Below are 22,979 nucleotides of genomic sequence, written 5' to 3'. Positions count from 1 at the left end.
ACACCCTTATCACGTAACGTACGTAACGTGCCCTATCGTGAAAAGGACATCCTTTTTACGTGTTTTTTTTTTGGTCGCGCATGGTATCCACTCGTCAATGTAAGTGCCCCCCCCCCCCCCCGGGTCCATAATATGTCGTGTGATATAAATTCCCCCAAAATGCTCTTCTAAAGAAATGAAAGCAATGCTATTCGTCATATTTGAAAAGGGATATATCATTGTCACCTGTTCTGTAAGAAAAATATATTTTAATTCATCATGTCCCATTAAAAAATTAAATGTCTGGAATTTATATTTCATGATAATGCATTGATGAGATACTCGCATTTTATTGACATCGCGAATTAAAATCTTTAATTTCTATATCTTTCCATTCTTTGATGGATTTTCATCAAATTTTTCGCCAATATTTTGCTCCAATCTTTCTGCTTTTAATAAAATCAACGTCTCGTCAGGGCGAAATTCTCCTTTAATTCAGTGCCCATTTAACAATTTTGGACCCATTTTTAACCTTGCAGTCAACAGAAATTTTGCAACAAGGATATTTTCAGGCGGCGGATACAGAAATGACCATTTGTATCTTTTATAAGTCTACCCTAACCCAAAACTTGTGTTTAAGCCTATAAAAATGTAAAATGAGAAAGTTATGGTTCTTAAACTTTCGCATATTTTCACAAAACAGTGATATGCAGATCATAGCCGGTTTAAAAATGAGGCAGCCAATGGTGTCACACACCTAAAAAAGTAAAGAAATAAATAAAACGTATGGCTACCTCATTTGTATACCATAATTCATAACAGGATGCGCCGTGAGACCGTTTAGTGAAAATGAACGATTCAAAATACCACTATTTCGTATGAACCTAAAACACTCATATGGGCGTTAGCCCCCTGCCACCTGTAGCCCAGCCCCTACATATATACATGAAAATTATATTTGGAGGGAATAATGGAATCATGCCGAGTATTGGTTTTTCTAATTAACTGCCGCTAGTTGTGGATGGCGCTTGGATTCCCGTGTGTCCCGGAGAGTTTCCAATCATTTTCAATCGTTTCAACAAATTCTTTTATCTTACTGTTATAACTCGGGTGCTAATACTTACACTAGTTGGAGGTCCAGACCCTTGGGTGCTAAAATTACATCCAAGAGGTTAACAGAACGCTAACATGACTGAATAATGTTAACGGAGTACTCTAGTCTGCTATGCAGACTCTGAATGGCTCGTGAGGTGGGATCTGCTACTGGTTTGCAAAGCAAAAGCAAACCAACCTGAAAGGACGAGCGAAGCGAGCCATTTCAGCCACAGACCTAGTCTGCTATGCAGACTCCTTGAATCAGCTGCGGTACGCACACTGCACATGTGGGTCTACATTTGTAGACTAGAGTACTCCGGGCTGAAATTATAATTTGAAAAGAAATAAAATCAGACCAACAAAACACTTACAATTTCCTCAAAATCGGACAAGGAATAACAAAGTCGAAAGTTATCCCTTTATAGTTTTGCAATATTTTAGTGAAAAAGTAATGCTTTTCTTTATGAATATGCAATGAATACGATGATTATATCTTATCCCCACTTGTTCTTTAGTATATTCATCATTATTTGAGATATTTAATTAAAATTTTGTCCCCATCGAATAGGGAAAATGGATCGACAACTGACCCAATGCGTAAAACAATCATAGCTGCACTTTGTTACAAGGGAGACATATCATACATTCATACATGTATGAAAATATAAAATAATTACGATTTCATGTCATTTCATAAGAAAGAGGAAAGTGGGAACATGTCATCATCACCACCTACAGCATATTCATGACGACATGCATTATAACTGCTTTCACAGAATATCCCTAAACTTTAAGATCCAATAACGCTGTTATTTGGGTTTCAGGAAACTTTCAACTTTTTGCGCGGGGAATTTCATGCGATTCATTCAGATAATTATCAGCCCGGAGTATACACCTTTAAATAACAAGCAAATGTCTTCAATGTAATGATGCAAATGGATCTTGAAGTAAATGCTTTAACATCAGTTTGAAATGATTGGCGTGATTTTCAATGTACACAAGTGTTTGCTGTGCTTAAAAAAGAAAATCGTGTGATAGCCCCCACATCGGACATCTACTGTAAATATGAATAAAGTCAATCTACAGGTCAACGGCCGTCTTGGATACCGTCTTAAAACCAAATTCTTCAAAGGCAGCGTAAAAACATTCTGGTCAAGCTACTTTGCGTTAGTCTTTCGATACAATAAAGTAATGCGAGTTTGATATAGGGGGGCATTTTTTGTGTTTGGGGCAAATTGAATATCCACCGAGTCATCTTCATTAATTAAATGAATTTAGTTGGAGCAAACATTTATCCATACATAACAGCTTCATAGTTATAAAATGGGAAAGTATATCTTCCAATTTTGTTAATGAGAGCTAACATATTCATGATGAACACAGTCATGCCATTGATCAAATAGTATGATAATGCAAACAAAATTACGAATATGACAATATATCTTTCATACGCACACATGGCAACGATTACGATTTTAGGTGAAAAATAACGGAAATATAAAATAACATCTGTTTCGAAACAATCAAGAGGGCGTCTGCTAACTAGTCCAAGATTCGCAGAACTCAAGAGTTTGTTTTAGATATCCGAGATCAGACGGTGGTTTCAATAAATATTTCTGTTGAGCTCCTTTCAAATGTCCTTAATTTGCAGGCCTCGTCATCATGGTTCGAGAGAAATACCAACGGCTCATTGTCACTCTTGTCCGGTAGCAAATGATACTGGCCGTTTCCCGCCTTTTTCGAGACAGCCGATATGACGTAACAAGTATCGTCGTCCTTGGGCTTTTCTTGGCCGATCTTAGGCCTGGAGCTGCCGAACTGCTTCCGGGCCATCCAGAAGGTCTTCCCCCAGAACAGAATGAGAAATACGATGATAATCAGGAACCAGGTGAGAATAAGGACCATGATACTCCTGGGGTTTGCAAAATGGCTGCATATGAGGTCAGGTCCGAAGTTATAGAGAGCCGTGTGAAGGTCCACGCCCTGAACCAGAAGAGGTCTTACGCATATGACTTCAGCCTTCAAGGGTGCTATCCAAGCTTCAAGAGCCACAAACGTGCTTTCCGGTATGCCCATCTCGTCTGCATAAATCCCGTTCAGATACAGGTCGTAACTCATTGTATCCTCTGCAAAATTTGCCATCCATTTCATTTTACAGTCGCAGTTGAAAGGGTTTCCCACGGCTTTGACAGTCTGCAGGAACGGTATACCCTCGAAGGGTTCCATTGCAAGAGTGACGAGTTCGTTGTAGTCCAGCGCGATTAATTCCAGCGCCACATTGCCGTTGAACGCATCAAATGATATGGTCCTGATGGAGTTGTTGGTTAAGTGTAACTCTTGAAGGCGTGTCAAGTTCCGCACGTTTGGAATATCAAACAGCTGATTTTCTTGAAGAAACAGCCTTTGTAAGCTAACTATATGTGTCAAGCTCCCCGCATCAGTAAGGGCATTCGCTGACAGATCAAGAACAATGAGATGTCGTAGATCGACGTTCATCCACGAAACACTATGTAGGTTATTTCCCGATAGATCAAGCTCCAAGAGGCTCTTCTCAACACCGACAAATATATTTTCTGGTAAATTGACTAAAAGGTTCTTTTTTAGCTTGATGACTTCAAGGCGCGTGCTCTTCTGAAACAGCTCTGATGGCAATTCACGTAATCTATTGCCACTAATGTCAAGAATTTGTAGGTTACTTAAAGTATGTAATACTTGTGGTGGCAATGCTATCAACTGATTATATGCCAGGTTAATCGAAGCAAGTACAGGGAATAATTTAAAGGCATTTTGTGCGATCGTCTGTATGTCATTTGCTTCTAGGTTAAGATATTCCAGTTTTGGAGCAATGTTCGGCGTGAACCATTCACTGACGTTTAGAGGTGGCCCAAGACCCGAATGTGAGCTAACACCAACTTCTCCAGTTTTGGGAGTAGGAATGTCGTCATTCAGAAAATCATACTGAGTTTTCAAATCGGCACCAATGTTGTTGTAAGATAAGTCAAGTTGCATGATCATCGATAGTTTCGAAAAAAGACCAGTGGAAATATTGCTGATGAGATTATCCGCCATGTATAAAATTTCAAGCCGCTTTTGACCGGCAAAGGCACCATCTTCAAGGATGTAGATCTGATTCGAGTCCAAATATAACTTCTCTATGGTAGAAGACGGCGGTAAATCGTTGTTATTAATACTAGATATTCGATTACGGCTAAGGTGTAAGTGCTTGAGCAATCGCATATTGCGAACCATTGCTGGTATGCCCTCAAGGTAGTTACTGTCAAAGTTCAATTTGATCAACTTTATTTGTTTTGGGAACACCGCCGGGTCTATGAAACTCAACGAATTATTTGCAACGGACAACTGCCTGAGGCGAACCATGGCTGTTATGTTGAAAACAGGTATGGTGAGTTCGTTTCCCAAATTATTTTCTTGAAAGAGTAAGATTCTTGTGTTCAGTGGAACGGTAGAGGGTAAGCCGTCGAGTCCACCTCCCGAGCAGTCCACTTTAAGTGTGATCAAGTCGCATAAGCATGCCTTGGGACACGGAAAAGTCCTGGAGACCCTTGCCAGGACCACATCGAAAAAAGTGGCAAGGCAACACCACGCTACAACCGTTCGACCGAAACTCCATAGCGACGTGTAGAATTTCATCGTATAACTTTCTTCACGCCACGAAAGTATTGAATGTCGTATCCTTATTTCTATGTTTCATTGCAAGGCTTACATTGCTGGGAGCAGTTATTTCTTCATTATCTGTCTGATGAAAAACGCTGCCAAAGCGAGCTCAAGAGCAGTTCTACACGGATGTCCTTCTTAGATATTCCTAAATGTGAGAGATACCGCTGGCAGTTCAAAGACATCTGTTCTCACCTTCTCCGGTAAAAACTTCGAAATTTCTTCTGCTGTAGATGTAGAAGTCTTTTCTGTAACGACTCCCTGGATGAAAAGAAGAAGAAAAAATTATGTTAACAGTCTGTAACTTTCTAACCGATGTTATATTGTAGAAGGTACCCCAAAATAACCGTACAAAGTGAGCATAGTGAGGATCCACTCAAAGACAAACCTCCCCATCCGCCCTAATATCTTTAGAAGATCCCACAAGCATTCTGTATAATGCTATGAAAAAAAACGTGCACAATGTTTAGTGGATAACAAAGAATCTTGCTGTTCAGGCACATTTGTCAGCAGCTGCAATGGTAGGGTAGGTAATTAGAATGAGTCGATTATTCATAAAAGATATTTTTTCTTTGTTACATTCGATAGGTGACCTGCTTTGTCATTTTTATTTAGAGATGCATGGTAGCAGTCATGGGAATGTTGATATTTCAGATTCTCGAGAGAGAATAAAACACACAAATATAATACCGAGCTGGAAGTCATTAGGCTGCTGTTGGCAAATAATTTGGGCATTCAACCCATCATTGACTCGTATGTATTAAGGGGGCGCTAGGGGTTTATAGCGACCGCCCCTTCGATTTTTCAAGGTGTGAAAGAGGGAAGGAGAAGAAAAAAGAACAGAAAACGAACAAGGGGAAAACGGAAAGAGAGGAGGAAGATTTAGAGCTAAAGGACCCGTGTTGGTTATGTATCTCTTAAATAGATTGTCCTACCCCCCCCCCCCCATCATAATACCCTCGTGCCTCCCCAGCATGCATTAATATTATGGTGTATCGAAATTGTGACTAATAATATTTTACTGCACCTTTTATGCAGCCCTTTGTTGTTCAATGGCAATGTGTACATTTTGAAAAGGGGGAGCGTACAGCTCGCTGTCTCTAATTTACTGCGTGTTATAAATGGCAAGTCATAAAAATAATATACCTTATAAAATAAATGTAATTTTTTTGGGTAGATCAAGTAAAATGTTTTTGAGAGAAAAAAGTACCAGTTTTGCTACTTGTTAACATTATCATTGCGATATGACCGATTACCATGATTATGAACTGAGTAGTACCTACAGGGGAAGTTCACCCTGACAAAAAGTTTATTGTAAAAATAGTAGAGAAAATAATAAAAAATACTGCTGAAGGTTAGATAAAAAATCATCAAAGAATTAAAAAGTTATTAGAATTTCAATTACTTGATTTGTGACCTCATATGCGAGCTGCATTCGTACATAGCGAATGGTAAAAAATCAATGAAACATCATTTTATCAGAAAATTTAACATGATTTTCACTGTACCTATTGGATATCAATGTAAAAATCATTTCACACCCGACTATGAATAGAAAACAAAAAATTAAGTCATCAGGAACCATACAAAATTTGAAATTCGTGCATTTTATATTACATAACATATGGGGCAGCTGCTCGTTTATGACGTCACAAATACAAAACTTTGAACTCTAATATTTTTCTTAATCTTCAACGGGTTTTCCTCAAACCTACACCAATATTTTTTATTATTTTTTCTGCTATTTTTTACAATAAAGTTTTCTTCAGGGTGAACTTCCCACGAATGAATTTTTTCATTTACAATGTTTACGTGTGATAAACATGACCAGGGTAGTCGGACATTATATCCGACAAGTCCCATTTTATCCCACAGTTGCCATAGTAACAACGCTTCTCAGCCAATCAAAATCAAGGAAAGTTGTCAGATTTGACAACTTGTCGGACAAAAATGTTGATGAAACACCCCCAGATAATAGTAGAGGACTTGGCGTTGTGGCGTTCGCCTGTAATCCAAGCTATAGGTGGGGGAGTTACAGATTGATGCGGAGGTTCGAGCCCAGGTCAAGTCTTTCGGATGGTGGCGTTAAAGAGGGAATGGACTGTGTGTGGTCTGTCATTGACTGTGTGTTATAAATACATAGTCTTATAATATACATTTTTAGATATGTATCTACTTATTCTACAGAGAATAAATTTACCTACAATTGTATTTGTATAAAGAAACTAAAATGTTTTGAAAGGAAAAGTAATTGCTTCGCTACATGGTAACATAATTATTGCGGTATAATGTATTGAGTAGTCGATTATCATTCAAATGGGTCTATATTACTAGACTTCACTTGTAAATAATCATATCTGATTGATACACGTCTAACAATATTCATTTCCACACAATGCATCCACACACTCAGGTGGGCGATTAAGGCTCCTGCACTGCAAAAACTCTCGTGTTGATTTAACACCAGCCCGGAATCTATATGTGTCCACACAAGAGAAGTGTTAAACAACACCTGTTTGGTATTGTTCTAACACCAGGTAGATGTTTATACAACACCAATTAGTTTTAAAACAGCATCGGTTTGATTCCAAACTGGTGTAATTTCCCACATAGATTACAAGTTTTTTATTGACCAGTTTTTTGTGTGCACATTATAGCCACCGATTTGTAGAATCTATTTCATTCAGTTAAAAATAGGTCAAGTTTGGAGTAAGTTATACGTAATGACTAATTTTAAAAGAGCGAGTGATATTTCCTACTCATTGCAAAATACATGCATATTGCCTGATTGCGTTGATTTGACCTTCAAATCGCTTATAATAATGTAAGAGATTTACCTCCGTCAGCTTTATGCGAATGACGCCAGATGGTCTTTGATTTCGGTTTAACGAGGACAGAAAAAGTGTAAGCTCTTTTTTTCAGGTTTCGTATTCTATATTCATTTGTAAATGAATTCTAATGATGAGAGGGTGGAGGTAATGAAGCTGGAGAAGGAAAATGTCTATAGATTATTATATTCAATCAAATAGAATACATTTTATTACTTTTATAAGAATAGGGAAACGTAGAAAGTGTGAAATGTCAAATGTCAATACGGAAGATACGAATATGCGTTGGTATAGGCCTACATTTTGATGTTTATCCCTTTGATATGCGAACTATTATGCACAGTCACATCGCCCAGACTAACTCTTGATCGACCACAGATAATATAATTTACTCCAATGACATACCGTCGGTCGACTTGGAGTCATTTTATCCCCGGCAGTGTGACTGTGGCATGAAAATGGAAGCTCTTTTACCTTTAACATGTTTAAAGGACAAGGGGATTTGAATTTTTAAAAATTCCAACAAGCATAACACTGTAAATTTTATGCAAATCGAATGCAAAATAAGAAAGTTATGACCTTTTGAAGTTTCACTGAATTTTGTACATCCTGGTCGGAATGCAACTACAGAGACTGATGCCGTCATCCACTCACTATTTCTTTTGTATTTTATTATAAGAAATGTGAACTTTTCTACTTTTCTCCTCATTATCAAGAGAAACAACGATTAATTGCTCCCTGAACATGTGGAATTACTATTGTTTTGAATAATATATGGTTCAGTCAAGTTGGTCTTTATTGTCAAATCTGTAAAAATGAAATATTGTATAATTCAACAATAAAAAACAAAAGAAATAGTGAGAGAGGGACATCGTCGATTGTCCCAAAGTTTGGATGTCACTGAGTTGTGCATAAAACTGTTTTCTGAAAAGTAAGGGAAACTTTAAAATGTCACTACTTTTTTTTACATAATAATTTGATGAAATTTTCAGCATTTTGTTTGATTTTTTTTCTATTTATTCAAATCAACATTTTTATGAGGTGGACTTCACCTTTAAGAGCAACAGCTAGGACAAGGACTGATATTTTCCTCAATATGATAGATAAAACGACCGAAGACAAGAACATTGTTTTAATTGCCATAACCAGATACCGTCTGCTCTACGGGTTACAGGTCGCCAGGGGAAATCAGGAATTATGGCATATCAGATGACATGATATTACCGCGCATCATATATTATTCACGAGTCGTGACGTATTAACACTTGCTACATCAGGCCAGCAAGCTATACAAGCTATATTGTCATCCAAGGGATGAATATCATATACCTTGTTTTACTCCGTGTTTCCATGGCGCTCATACCATACCATGGCCAACTAGGCGTAATTATGGCCTGAATAATGGAAGAATTATGCGTGAATGGAAGGGCAGCGCCAAGGTATTTTGATCGGGGCTCCAGTCACGGAAATGGCTCCAGTGTGGGGGTGGAGGGTTTACAAGATGGGCCATAGGTGGCGTCAATTTTCTGATTGAAATGACATAGCATATTAATAAAAATAATAATAATATAGGGTATTTATATTGCGCACATATCCACCTTGTTAGGTGCTCAATGCGCTCCTATATTACCCGGCTAAGCTAGGCGTTCAGAGCGCACACAGCTTCTTAAGGAATTACTTCCTACCGGTACCCATTTACCTCACCTGGGTTGAGTGCAGCACATTGTGGATCAGTTTCTTGCTGAAGGAAATTACGCCATGGCTGGGATTTGAACCCACGACCCTCTGTTTCAAAGTCCGGAGACTTAACCACTGGGCCACAACGCTCCACAAGGACAAATCCACCCCAACACAAAGTTGATTTGGATAAAAAGGGAAAATCCAACAAGAATAACACTAAAAATTTCATCAAAATCGGATGGAAAAAAAGTTATGACATTTTTAAGTTTCGCTTAATTTCACACAACAGTTATATGCACATTCTTGCTGGAGACTGATGACGTCATCCAGTCACTATTTCTTTTGTATTTTATTACATGAAATATGAAATATTCTAATTTTCTCCTCAATGTCAAGTGATTAATTCCTCCCTGAACATATGGAATTTGCATTGTTTAATACGAGATGGTTCAGTCAAGTTGGTCCCGATTGTCAAATCTGCAACAATGAAATATTGTATTATTCAAACAATAAAAAACAAAAGGAAATAGTGGAGGGGGTGGACACCATCGACAGTCTCATTAGCATGTCACTGAGTTGAGAAAAAAAAGCAAAACTTTAAAATGCCATAACTTTCTTATTTGATATCCGATTTTGATGAAATTTTCAGCAATATGCTAGTTTGATTTTTCTCTATTTGTTCAAATCAATATTTTCCTGGGGTGGACTTGACCTTTAAAGATATACGACATAGTTTACCCTCTCAGTGTCACTTTGCCCATGCATGCTATACCCCCCCCCCGGCCCCCCGAACGGCTAGGATTTTTGAGTGATTTGGGGAAAAATAACCAAGAAGGATGATGGCCCCCTAGCCATAGCCCAAATACGATATTGTGGCAAAAATACGATAATTTGTTACTGTCAGTGAATGTTACCTGCAATTAATAACCAAAACCTATGTAATTTCAAATTCATTTCCAACAAAAAACGAAAAGAAAATTAAAGCTTCTTTTTGGATTTTGAATAAAATCTGTCTTTCAAGATTGTTTTTTTTATCGTATGAGCATGCGTACAACAGACGAAGATAATTGCTTTGAAAGGTCCATGCTTTTAAAAGCAGACTCGATGAAAATGACATTTCAACGGCTAAGACGCTTTGAGAGTTTCATTAGCATGTTAATGAGATTGCGGTATTTACGAATTTACCAAACTCTATCCAGTATATAAAAAAATATTATTTCGTTTAAATCCGCATTGATGAACAGAAGTTGATTTGATTTCGTTGAAAATGTCAGAGGGTAAGCATGGAAGCATTATTCCCAAATAAACATAACCAGATTTAACCAAATATATCTGACATCTTGCAAAATGCCACAGAAAAACACTAAAATCAAGAAAATAATATGACGTCGCTTATAATATTTCTGATTCAATTTTCAGTGTATAACGGTTCTTTTCTTGTCAGCAGCATAGGAAGAAGAAATGAATTATTATTTTTATCTTATAGTTTAACGGGAGAAATAGCATAAGCCCGATCTTAATGGACTTGCCAATTCCATCCTAAAATCATATGATTCTAATAAAAGTTAGGTCAATATATTTTTTCTTCAAAATATACATAAATAAAATAATGTAATGATCAAAGGGGTACTTTGGGCTGAAAAAAACTAAATGAATAAAGTAAATCCAACCAGCAAATGCTGAACATGTCATCAAAATTTAATAACAAAAACATGATTTTGATTTGTTGCAATATTTTGCGAAAATAGTTATGAACGCCGTCATGAACATGCATTGTTGGGCCGGTATATTATGGCATGTATTAAAACGTAATTGTTTCATATTTTCATACATGTGTGTGATAATTCCACTGTAACAAAATAAGTTATAGCAATGAGAATCTTATACATTGAATCAGTTGTCAATTCAAACATTTTCATGCTTGGTGGACTAAATTGGATTATAATATAATAATAAAACTAAACAAATAAAGTAGGGATATGACATAATTGCTCCATTGCATATTCATGGAGACATGCATTAATTTGCTTCACTGAAATTTAAAATGTCATAGCTTTGTTATGCCTTGTCCGATTTTGATTCAGTGTTTTCTATGATTTTAGTTTATCTTTTAAAATCATATTATTTTCATATTTTCATTCTTTAATGCCTACCCTATAAAATTGGCGGCATATTTTATGGAGACATATCTTGATTCAAGCTTCTTGCCGACTCAATATATATATCCCATAACCTCGAGTTCATCCAGCATTAGGTAGGATAGCCCTCCGTTAATGACGTCGCAAAGAAGTCTTAAAATGAGATATTCTAATAGCAAGGAAGATTACACACATTCCCTAACAGTCTCTCACATACACCCTCACACACCCACACACACAACCAAGGTATCGTCAGATGAAGCACGAACACGAAAGGCGTGGAAAGGGAAGTGAAATCAAGTCAATGGTTTAAACAGAAATAAAAGTAAATGAATCAGAGAAACGTATTAATGATGGTTATTTTTTTTCGAAAATCCATGAGTCACGGAATAACGTTTAGAAATTATATTTTTTGGTGTGACTCCAAAAGCGAGTATCTGCTTCATTGGTCATGCAATTTTAAATTAATAATTCACATCAACCCTTGAAAAATCAAGGAAGTGTGTCTAAATCTATTTGGTTCTGGATCAAAACGCGCGGGTAAAAATCATTTTTAAACACCGACATCATCGTTTTAAAAGTTTCAAATGAACATCTCCAGGTAGATCTCAAGATCGAGGACATTGAACGCTCCCACAGGGTGGGTCTGAGGAAAGAGCATCCCAACAGAGATCATCCAAGAGGCATCATAGTCAAATTTAAATCCTATCGGAAGCGCCAGGAGTTCATCTCAAAGCGACGCAAGCTGAAAGGTCAGAAAATGTCCATCGTTGAGGACCTCACAGCTAGAAATCAAAAACTGCTCAATGAGACGAGACAAAATGACAAAGTGGACAAAACATGGAGTAAAGACGGACGCATATTTGCCGTGTTGAAAGGAAAAGAGAATCAAACAAAACTAATCCATAACATTGATGTTCTAAAGAAGTTATAGTTCACATCTTGCAAGTAATGGACAAACTGACTAAAACTGAACAGACTTAATCTCGATTTCATTGCATTAATCCTGGTGGAGTTTTTCCCATTCTGGACTTTAATATCTTATTTGAAGATTGTTGTATTTGTGTCTGTATTTCCTGTATGTACATGTATATTCATGTGTATACTGTTAACATGTTTCATTATCTCTACTCTATCATCTGATTGATAGAACTCGTATAAGTCCCTTTTTTCTTTACGTTTTTTACATGTTTGTTTTTTTTTTGTATGTAATGTATTTTTGGAGGAGATCAACTTTTTATTCAATTATACCTTTCAATATCAAATCTGGAGAAATGTGTTTCCTTTTAAATATATATACACTTTTATGGAATTTCATTCATAGCTGTTATACTATTTTACACTTAGTCTATGGTTAGTACTCTTCATGATATAGATCCTGATATAAATGTATTAAATCCTTCCTATTCATACAATTGTTATACCACAAATGAGTTCAATTTGCAATTTAATATACCCTCGGGTTTCAGCATAATACATTTTAATGCTCGAAGTCTACAAAAGAATTTTTACGAAATTATAGACTTTTTATCATTATTAATACACTCTTTTTCTGTTATTGCCATTTCAGAAACTTGGATTTCTAAAACTCCACTTATTCCCTTTAAAATAGAGGGATATACTTTTATTCATTTAGATAGGCATATCGGACGTGGAGGTGGGGTTGGTTTATTTATATGTGATAACATCAAGTTCAAAATTTGTAATGATATTATTCAAACAGATGAAGAAAAAGACTGTTGCGAAGCATTATTTATTGATTTTAGTGAAAATAATATTAACTTTAGAGTTGGTGTCATGTATAAAAAACCAAGCTGTAATAATGATGTGTTTTTAAACTTTTACAACAGATTACTTTGTGAGATTTCATGTTCGCGTAAGAAATTCTATATCCTAGGAGACCTTAATATTGATTTATGTAAATATCCTTCGGAACATGATGCCTGTACTTTCTTGAACATCAATTCATCTTTTGGTTTATTCCCTGTTATCAATTCTCCTACTCGTATAACTTCAAACAGTGCAACGCTTATTGATAATATTTTTACAAATGTCATAGATTCTAAACTTGATTCTGGTTCTTTAAGTGTTGATATTACTGACCATTTACCTATTTTTCTCATAACAAATATACAATTATCTAAGAATAAGAAAAAGAATCAAAATATATCTCGTAAATTGTCAGTCGAAGGAATCAATAAGTTAAATCATGAGCTTTATAACTTAAACTGGTCCCCTGTTTATATATCTAATGATGTGAATGAAGCTTATAACATATTTCTATCCATGTTCATTGCTATGTTAGATAAGTGTTTACCTATTAAGACAAATAAAGTTCGTAATATAAAGATTCGGAAACCATGGATAACCCCAAAACTTATGAGATATATCAAACGCAAACACAAGTTATACAAACAATTTCTAAAAAATAAAACATCTTCCAGTGAAGTTAAATACAAAAGGCATCGTAACAAAGTTAATAATTTATTGCGCAATGCCAAGAAAATGTATTATTCTAATAAGTTAAGTCAAAGTAAAAACAATGTTAAAGGAACATGGTCAATTATCAACAATATACTAAAAAAATCAGAAAAAAATACTCCAGACTATTTTATTTGTGATGAGAAAGAAATCAATGATCCCCATAATATTGCCAAAGAGTTTAATTCCTATTTTGCTAACTGTTGTTCAATAGCACTGGAATCAACGTCTCCTGTTAATAGTGAATGTAACATCACTATTGATAATTATCTTGCTGATAGCTGTCCAAAGTCAATATTTTTTAAGCCTATTACAGAATCTGAAATTGCTGAAATTAGTAAATCATTAAAAAACAGTTATTCATATGACTTTAATTATTTAAATGTTAATATTATGAAGCAAATTATATACTCCATTGTGAAGCCTTTAGTACATATTTTTAACATGTCTATTGAAACTGGTGATGTTCCACTCAAATTGAAAATTGTTTTTAACAATTATCGTCCAATCTCTATTCTACCCTGTTTTTCTAAGTTGATTGAGAAATGTATTTATAATCGAGTGTACTCTTTTCTTTGTAGCCACAATATTATCACTAACAGCCAATATGGATTCAGAAAAAATCATTCTACTTCCCATGCAATTATAGACATTCAAGATAAAATTATTTCATCTATTAATAATAATAAGTTTGGGTTTGGGATATTTCTGGATTTGTCAAAAGCATTTGACATTGTGGATCACAATAGCGGGGAACAGTTTTGAAATGGTTTACTAGCTACTTAGATAATCGCTACCATTATACATATTTTGCAAATTGTTCTTCAGATAATACTTTGATTAAATATGGCGTGCCACAAGGGTCCATCCTCGGCCCCCTGTTATTTTTATTGCACATTAATGATATCACCAAATCCTCAAAAAATTTGAATATATACTTTACGCTGATGATACAACTCTATTTTATACACAACCAAACACAGAAAATTTACAAAAAATATTGAATCTGAACTCCGCAAAGTTATCACATGGTATGAAACTAATCGATTGATAATCAACTTCAATAAAACATATTTTGTTCCATTCCACAATAAATATAGCAATGTGAGTAATGAAGTAGAAAATATTGTCATATCCATTGACTCAAAACCTTTACAAAAGTCAGATGATGTTAATTTTCTTGGTATTTATGTTGATAAAAATTTGCAATGGAAGGTACATTTAGACTATATAAACAACAAAATATCAAAGTGCGTCGGTATTTTATTTAAACTCAGACATTATTTACCCCTATCTGCTCTGCTTACTTTGTATAATTCCTTAATATTACCTTATTTAATATATTGTATACCACTTTGGGGCAATTGCAATCAATCAAAGCTAAACACACTATTTAAACTACAAAAAAAGCAGTCCGGATTTGCACAGGAAGTCATTATCTTGCACATTCTGCACCATTATTTAAAAAATTAAACATATTGAATGTTTATGACTTATACATTTATTATACTGCCGTTCTTGGATTCTTTTATTTTCAAAATGTTTTACCATCGAATGTTTTACAGATGTTTCAGATAAATAGCAATGTTCACAATTACAACACTCGAATAAACCATGATTTTCATTTATTTAAAGTTTCCTCAACCTTCACAAAAAAATCATTCCGTTTTAGTTTTCCCACTGTTTGGAATTCCATTCCTCGTAACATACGATCATACACAAATCTAAATTTATTTAAAAGATGTCTTAAAAAATCCCTTTTGTCCAAGTATTAATTATTTTGCTCTCCCTATTTTTTTTTTTTACATGTTTTTGATGTCATCCTACATTATTATAATGATCTAGATATGCCTGTGTAATATATATTATAATTTCTTTTGAGAACTTATTCTCACAAGGCCTCTGTGCTTTTCTTCTCAAGTTCTCTTTCATTCAATTATGATATTTAATCAAGGCAATGTTTTGTTTATTTATGAAATGATTTACTCTGTATTATTGTATGCATTTTTAATTCGTTTGCATTGTACATATGTTTTTTTTAACCTATTTGAATTTGAATGAATAAGAATTGAATTGAATTTTATGGATTTCATATCACATGACATCGGAGTGGTGCTCTGCTCACAATTATGTGATTTACTAAAGAAAACTTGTCAAACGTCAAAACTTATTCTTTTATCATCATCAAACCTTCACCAAAATAACCTTTACAGCAAAAACAGGGGTGTTTAACCGGTGTAAGTAGAAGCTACGTGCAATCATTTTACATCGATGTTAAATTGGTGATGTTGATATGTTTATTCTGTAAAATAGAAAAAAATCATGATAAAGAATAAACATATCAACATCACCAATTTTACATCGATGTTAAATTGGTGATGTTGATATGTTTATTCTGTAAAATAGAAAAAAATCATGATAAAGAGGAATTTGAAGAAATGGGCGTAGCTTATGACAATAATTAAATATGCTCAAGGGTGCCCAGGTGGCATCATTGGGTTAAAAAAAAAACAAACCTACTTCCACTCTGAGAAAATACCATGCATACCCAAATTGACGGTTTTTCAAAATTTCGGTCATAATATATGGTGACTATTTTAATATCATTTGTGTTCTGTTAAAACTCTTTGGTGTAATTTCAACACTTTAATGTGGGATCCTCACGGGACACCATCAGGTGTCTGTATAATAATGCCCCAATTTTTCGGTGTTCTTTCCTTTTGCTACTTTTCATTAAATTCAACCTGATATCATCGCGTGGGCTTCCCATGCGCAGTCAGGAAGAGCGAACAGAAAGAAGGATCTTTATTCTTTAAAATTCAAGCAACAGTCAACATGGTCAGGAGGGAATTCTGCATTGTAAGATGCTATTCATGTTGGCCGAGCTTATAGTCGATTTGACATTTTCCGAACCTAGAAATGTTCTTTCCGATGAAGTTTTTTTCTTGATTCGTGTTCCTATGGGGTCCTAGAACAAATTCAGCTTGGTTGCCAAAAGTTGCCGTTTGGGCAATTTTGCTAATTTGCATAAATCCAAAATGGCCGCCAGATGCCATCTTGAAAACCTAACTTTTGAACCCCTGTCCACAAAATGATGAGTAATGACTCGTTTTAGGGGTTTAGAGATGTGTAGAACTGATTTCTGTAATCATTTTTGCAATATAAGGTCATCTTTAGGTCAAATCCAAGATGGCCGCCATATGCAATCTTGAAAAATTGACTTGTGTTCCCCTTGCCCCAGAATGACGAGTAATACCTCTATTTAGGGGTTTTGGGGTGTGCAGAATCCATTTCTGCTTTCTATTTTGCAATATATTGTCATCTTCAGGTCAAATCCAAGATGGCCGCCATATGACGCCATCTTGAAATATCAATTGTTGAACCCTTTGCCCCAGAATCATGAATAATAACTCTATTCATGAGTCATTAGGTATGTTGATTCAATTCATGTAGTTATTTTGCACAAAAGATAATCTTCAGATCAAATCCAAGATGGCCGCCAACCGCCATCTTGAAAAATTACTGTCTGAGGCTTATACGTGTTAGAACTAATGTAAAGGGATTTCAGTAAGAATACTCATTCTTTTATTAATTCTCAAGTTCATTTCAACATTAATTGCTCAACTTAGAATGAATCCTCTTTAGGTTTGGGCTATCCATTTCGAGTGTATTTTTTAAGGTCCATTCATACCTTTGTACTGAAGAGGCTTTTAGGGTCTTATTTCAATTTGAAAGTGTTTTATCAATATTATTTTTTCTAAATCAATGTGTCCAATGATTGGTAGGCATCAGTTCGCATTAAATGGTGGTGTAGCGCTAGGCATTACATTTTCGAGAGTGACTATAGAGCTCCACTCTAGAATGGCAGTCTCTAGAGCAAATTTTTACAGATGAAGGAGGATGGCGCTGAGACACGTTTATATAGAGATGCTGCCCTAGCCTTCCTCCTAGGCCTTTGGTCTGCCAATTTAGCATTCCGATTATTTTCTGACGTCTTGACCCCTGTACTTAGTAGCTCTCCATAGAATGGATGGCGACTATCATCTACACCTTCATAAGTGTTAGTGTCTATGCCGGCAAGTTTTATGTCATATTTGCATGTCTTTAAAACGGAGGTGTGATCTATCGATGGGGTGAGACCAATCACACAGCTTACCTTACCTTGGCGAATCCAAGAAGGGATTCGCCAAGGTTTCATGGGGCAAACATGCCCCAACCACCTGAGGTGCCTTTGACTAAGGAGCGAGAATAAGCTTTTGATGCCAGCACGTACGCTGAAGGGTCTCTGTATTTTTCACTTTGTCCTGCCATTTAATTAACGTGCATGATACGTCCGAGGCAGCTGACATGGAAGGTGTTTAGCCACTTTTCTTGGTCGGCGTACGTTTTCCAGGACTTACTTCCGTGCAGGAGCTTGGCCATGACTGTGACAGATTTTACAATCCTGATGCTTATATGCTTGTCCTGTGAAAGGGGACAAGAGACATATAGTCGGTCCAAGGTAGGTGAGGAGTCCACCATAACCAGACGAGTGTGTGCTGTTGATATACATATCTGGAGGACAGTCGGTGTCTTGAGTCTATCAGGATTTCTGACTGTCTCAAAGTCTGATGGATGGTCCAAACCCCTTACATGCACAAGACAGGCAGCTGTTATGTATGACTAGGTCTTGTACTCCCACTTCTTGAGAGGCAGGGGCGACATCGTTTCCGTAAAACATTTCACGAATGAGAACAATCCTGACCGTGGAACAGTCTTGGGGAGCCTATCTTCTGCAGGAGGCTAAATAGTGCACTCCTGCTGACCAAGTCAATGGCTCTTGTCAGGAGGAAAAGTCCAATAATAATTATAAAGGAAGTTAATAATTAAATCATTTTTTTTGAAAAAAAATACGGAGAAATCACTTTTTAATTCAAATAATACTTTAAAGTCATTTCACTGGAAAAGTATGGTTGCACAGAAATAAAAAAGGGATCAAAACTCCCGAAATCATAGCCCAAACCATGAATGGTTTAATTCTAAAGTAAGTGGTTAATGACGAAATCTATCAACCATCTGACCATCTTAGACATGACTTGACCTCGAACTAAAAATGGAGTGATTAAAAGAAATGAATCATTCTCACTGAAATCCCCTTACATGAGCTCCAATACATAACAACAACCTTATTAGGGACAGCACTTCTTCAAGGTTCAATAGTCTCGGAAGTAGTTTTTTTTTCTTAATATGGCGTTTAGTGGTCATGTTGGATTATTTTGACCTGGAGATGATCCTACATTGCAAAATTATGAACAGAAATTGAATAAACATACCAAATAACTCACGAAAAGAGGGATATTATTCATGATTCTGGGACAAAAACTTGAGAATTAATAAAAGAAATGAGTATCTTACTGAAATCCCTTTACATTAGTTCTAACACGTATAAGCCTCAGACAGTAATTTTTCAAGATGGCGGTTGGCGGCCATCTTGGATTTTATCTGAAGATTATCCTTTGTGCAAAATAACTACATGAATTGAATCAACATACCTAATGACTCATGAATAGAGTTATTATGCATGATTCTGGGGCAAAGGGTTCAAAAATTGATATTTCAAGATGGTGTCATATGGCGGCCATCTTGGATTTGACCTGAAGATGACATTATATTGCAAAATAGAAAGCAGAAATGGATTCTGCACACCCCAAAACCCCTAAGTAGAGGTATTACTCGTCATTCTTGGGCAAGGGGAACAAAAGTCAATTTTTCAAGATTGCATATGGCGGCCATCTTGGATTTGACCTGAAGATGACCTTATATTGCAAAAATGATTACAGAAATCAGTTCTACACATCTCTAAACCCCTAAAACGAGTCATTACTCATCATTTTGTGGACAGGGGTTCAAAAGTTAGGTTTTCAAGATGGCATCTGGCGGCCATTTTGGATTTATGCAAATTAGCAAAATTGCCCAAACGGCAACTTTTGGCAACCAAGCTGAATTTGTTCTAGGACCCCTTAGGAACACGAATCAAGAAAAAAACTTCATCGGAAAGAACATTTCTAGGTTGGTGTATTGAGCCTATGAGACTGTCAAATCGACTATTAAGGCTACAGCGAGTAAAGTCACACTATCGAAACCAATTGCAAACCGACCGAAGTTGAGCAGGGGCGGATCCAGGATTAAACAAAAAAGGTGGGGGGACATTTTTTCCGAGGAAAATTAGACAAGCATGTCGGCTGTGCCCCCTCCCCCTGGATCCGCCAGTGTTGTTGTATCATTGGTAACAGTAACAATGTAATATGTATTGTCGGTCTGGAGTCGCTGACATCGTTATGACTGAGCCCAGGGACTGGGCATGAGAGTCCAGACTTTGTATTCCCCCTGTAATCAAGTTAATAGGAATGGAGGGATTCGGAAGCCTGTAGCGTCTTTATCTAGTTGTCTATTACCCATTAGTTAATTAAAGAATGGATGAGTTTCAAGGCCTTTTGATAAAAAATCAAATGCTATCTACAAAATTAATGACTCCCGATCTTGTGGTGAGCTTCAGAAAAGAGCACTGCACAACACAAAGTGTGTGTTAACTGGTTCAGAGGACCACACAAGTTATATTACTCTGGTGTTAGATTTATTCAGTGTTGGTTCACTATCCATGTGTATATTACAACACCTTTGGTTGTTTCTTTAACACTGGTGTAAACTCTACTAGTGCTACAGTATGTCCCAACTATCATTATAGTTTTAACACCTATAAATGGCGTGTTTCTGTATGGACATCAACTGGTGTCACAGTTTATTTAATGTAGTTTCTGAAGTTGTCATCATGACAAATGTCAAATACTCGCTCACGTATAGTTATTGGCTATTGGTGCATGGGTTTTCACAATCCAACGGGGGAGGAATCTATATTATTAAATCTCTTGAAAATGCCCGTTAAATCACAATGCATAGCTACATGCAAGAGGTCTTTGTCGAAAATCGGTGAATCTGGTCAGCAAGATTTGGAGCTGCCGAAAAATTGCACTGTTGTTTTGATTCACCGATTTTCGACAAAGACTGCTTTGTCATGAAGACCTTTTGACAATAGATTCTCTTTGTTCCAGAAAGCGTCTATGTAGTTGTTGCGATTACTCCATATTGTGGGCGATACGACACTCTCCCACGGGCGGACTTCTGTACAAAAAAAAATTGACAGCAATGAAAAAAGAGTCCTTGGTTACCCCCCACCACTATGGCGTCGCCACGGGGAAAGACAGTAATGAATGTACAAACATGATTGTAGAGTGCCCCTTCTTTTATGACCGGAAAAGAAGAATAAAAATATATGAAATTGGTATTAATAATTATAATTGAATAATTATATAGCGCCTAACAGAATTTCTCTAGCTAATTTCTCTAAACTAACGATTTATTCAGAGATACAATCACGCGCACTCTGACGTGAGAAGAGCACCCGTACAGCATTAACGATGAGTAAAACACAATCCACGTCTAGGGAGCATTTCGCGAAACAAATAGTCAGCAACTTTCACTGAATATTGTCATAAGCTACGGAAATCCATGCATCTGATTGGCTCAGAGCGAAATTCCCAGTAAAAAAAATCACAAATTATTGATCATGACCCCCCCCCCCCGGTGAGTGAACCTGCACTCTAAAAAAAAGAAGAGTAATACCATGGTCACCTTTGTTCTAAGGCGGCCGTAAGACGAGTCAAAAACAGCCGTTTTAACATTTTTGTACCAGCTAAATATAGGTGGTTTGAATAAAAATGAATAAAACGGCTGTTTTCGACTCGCCGTACGGCCGCCGTAGAACAAATGTGACCATGGTATAATTTACCCAATATTGAAAAGGAACAAGCTTGTTTGCTGTGTAATTTTTTTCCCAAATACACTGCAAAAACTCCGTTGTTGATTTAACACCAGCCCGGAATCTATAGTTGTCCACACCAGAGAAGTATTGAAACGACACCAGTTTGGAATCAAACCGGTAATGTTTTAATACTATAAATAGGTGTTGATACACGTATAAACACCTTTCTGGTGTAAGACCAAAACGAAACGGGTGTTGTTTAACACTTCTCTGGTGTGGACATATAAAGATTACGGGCTGGTGTTAAATCAACACCGGAGTTTTTGCAGTGTAGTGGGCAAATTGCAAGTTTAAAGGGTAATTTTCAACGCAGCATTTTAAAGTTTGCTAAGTATCATTTTACCCAGCAAACATACGTGTTCTCATTTCACCCAGTATTGGGTAGACTTTATTTAGAGTGATGTTGGACGGACAATGATCTATACCAAGAGGGATACTTTTTATCCATAGTGCAACAGTATTGTGGAATTAATGCGTTATGTAACCGTGATAATAGGATACTAGTCCAAAAGAAATTTAACTTACCAGATTACAACAAAACATCAATGGATAAGATCTTGAATAGACTGGTCAGTGAGAGCTCACAGATGCAAAGTTGAGATCTTTCCCCTCGAATAACCACATCGCATCCGAGTTTACATTGATTCCTGAAAGATAAACGGGAAAGACGATAACTTCAGTTGATTTAACAAAATGTTGACAGTTCTTGAATCAGTTCTTGAATCAATAGACTGGTCAGTGAGAGCTCACAGATGCAAAGTTGAGATCTTTCCCCTCGAATAACCACATCGCATCCGAGTTTACATTGATTCCTGAAAGATAAACGGGAAAGACGATAACTTCAGTTGATTTAACAAAATGTTGACAGTTCTTGAATCAATCCCCATCTTTTGTATCCCAATTTGGACAGGAGAAAACAAATAGGAAAAGATTCAATGACAGAACTGACAGTTCCTTTACAAATCCAAATGGTCGAATATTAATGTCGTCTGTATATTATACAAGCCACAATCTCTGGCTAATACGTGGCTAAATTTAGCATTTTGACGCAATACTGTATTTATATAAGGAAATATCAAACTAATTTGATCGAATACACCAATAATGCCCAGTTCGGCTAACCGCAGTCTCCGAAAAACCTATAAATTCCAATGACATGATATGGGTTGCACTACTATTATACCAACAGCTAAGAGCCGACAATCAACAAGGCACATTCACGTTGCCTTTTTTGTCTGTTTTTTT

The 22,979-nt window shown here is 36.2% G+C and overlaps 1 protein-coding gene across 1 annotated transcript; it reads right to left on the bottom strand.

Moving 5' to 3' along the window:
- Positions 1–1,349: 1,349 nt before the first annotated feature.
- LOC121416000 (platelet glycoprotein V-like) lies at positions 1,350–22,399 on the bottom strand. Its single transcript, XM_041609429.1, has 2 exons — positions 22,260–22,399; positions 1,350–5,010 (listed from the first exon to the last, which is right to left on the bottom strand). The coding sequence occupies exon 2, from the start codon at positions 4,723–4,725 to the stop codon at positions 2,665–2,667; it is 2,061 nt and encodes a 686-aa protein (XP_041465363.1). The 5' UTR covers positions 4,726–5,010; positions 22,260–22,399; the 3' UTR covers positions 1,350–2,664.
- Positions 22,400–22,979: the final 580 nt, after the last annotated feature.

This window comes from Lytechinus variegatus, chromosome 5 (genome assembly GCF_018143015.1).
Source record: "Lytechinus variegatus isolate NC3 chromosome 5, Lvar_3.0, whole genome shotgun sequence".
Lineage (NCBI taxonomy): Eukaryota > Metazoa > Echinodermata > Echinoidea > Temnopleuroida > Toxopneustidae > Lytechinus > Lytechinus variegatus.
This window is presented reverse-complemented; position numbering and strand designations above follow the sequence as displayed.

What these genes read in the sequence shown, in the direction of transcription:
- LOC121416000 (XM_041609429.1), bottom strand. Translation starts at nt 4,725, where the DNA reads ATGAAATTCTACACGTCGCTATGGAGTTTCGGTCGAACGGTTGTAGCG.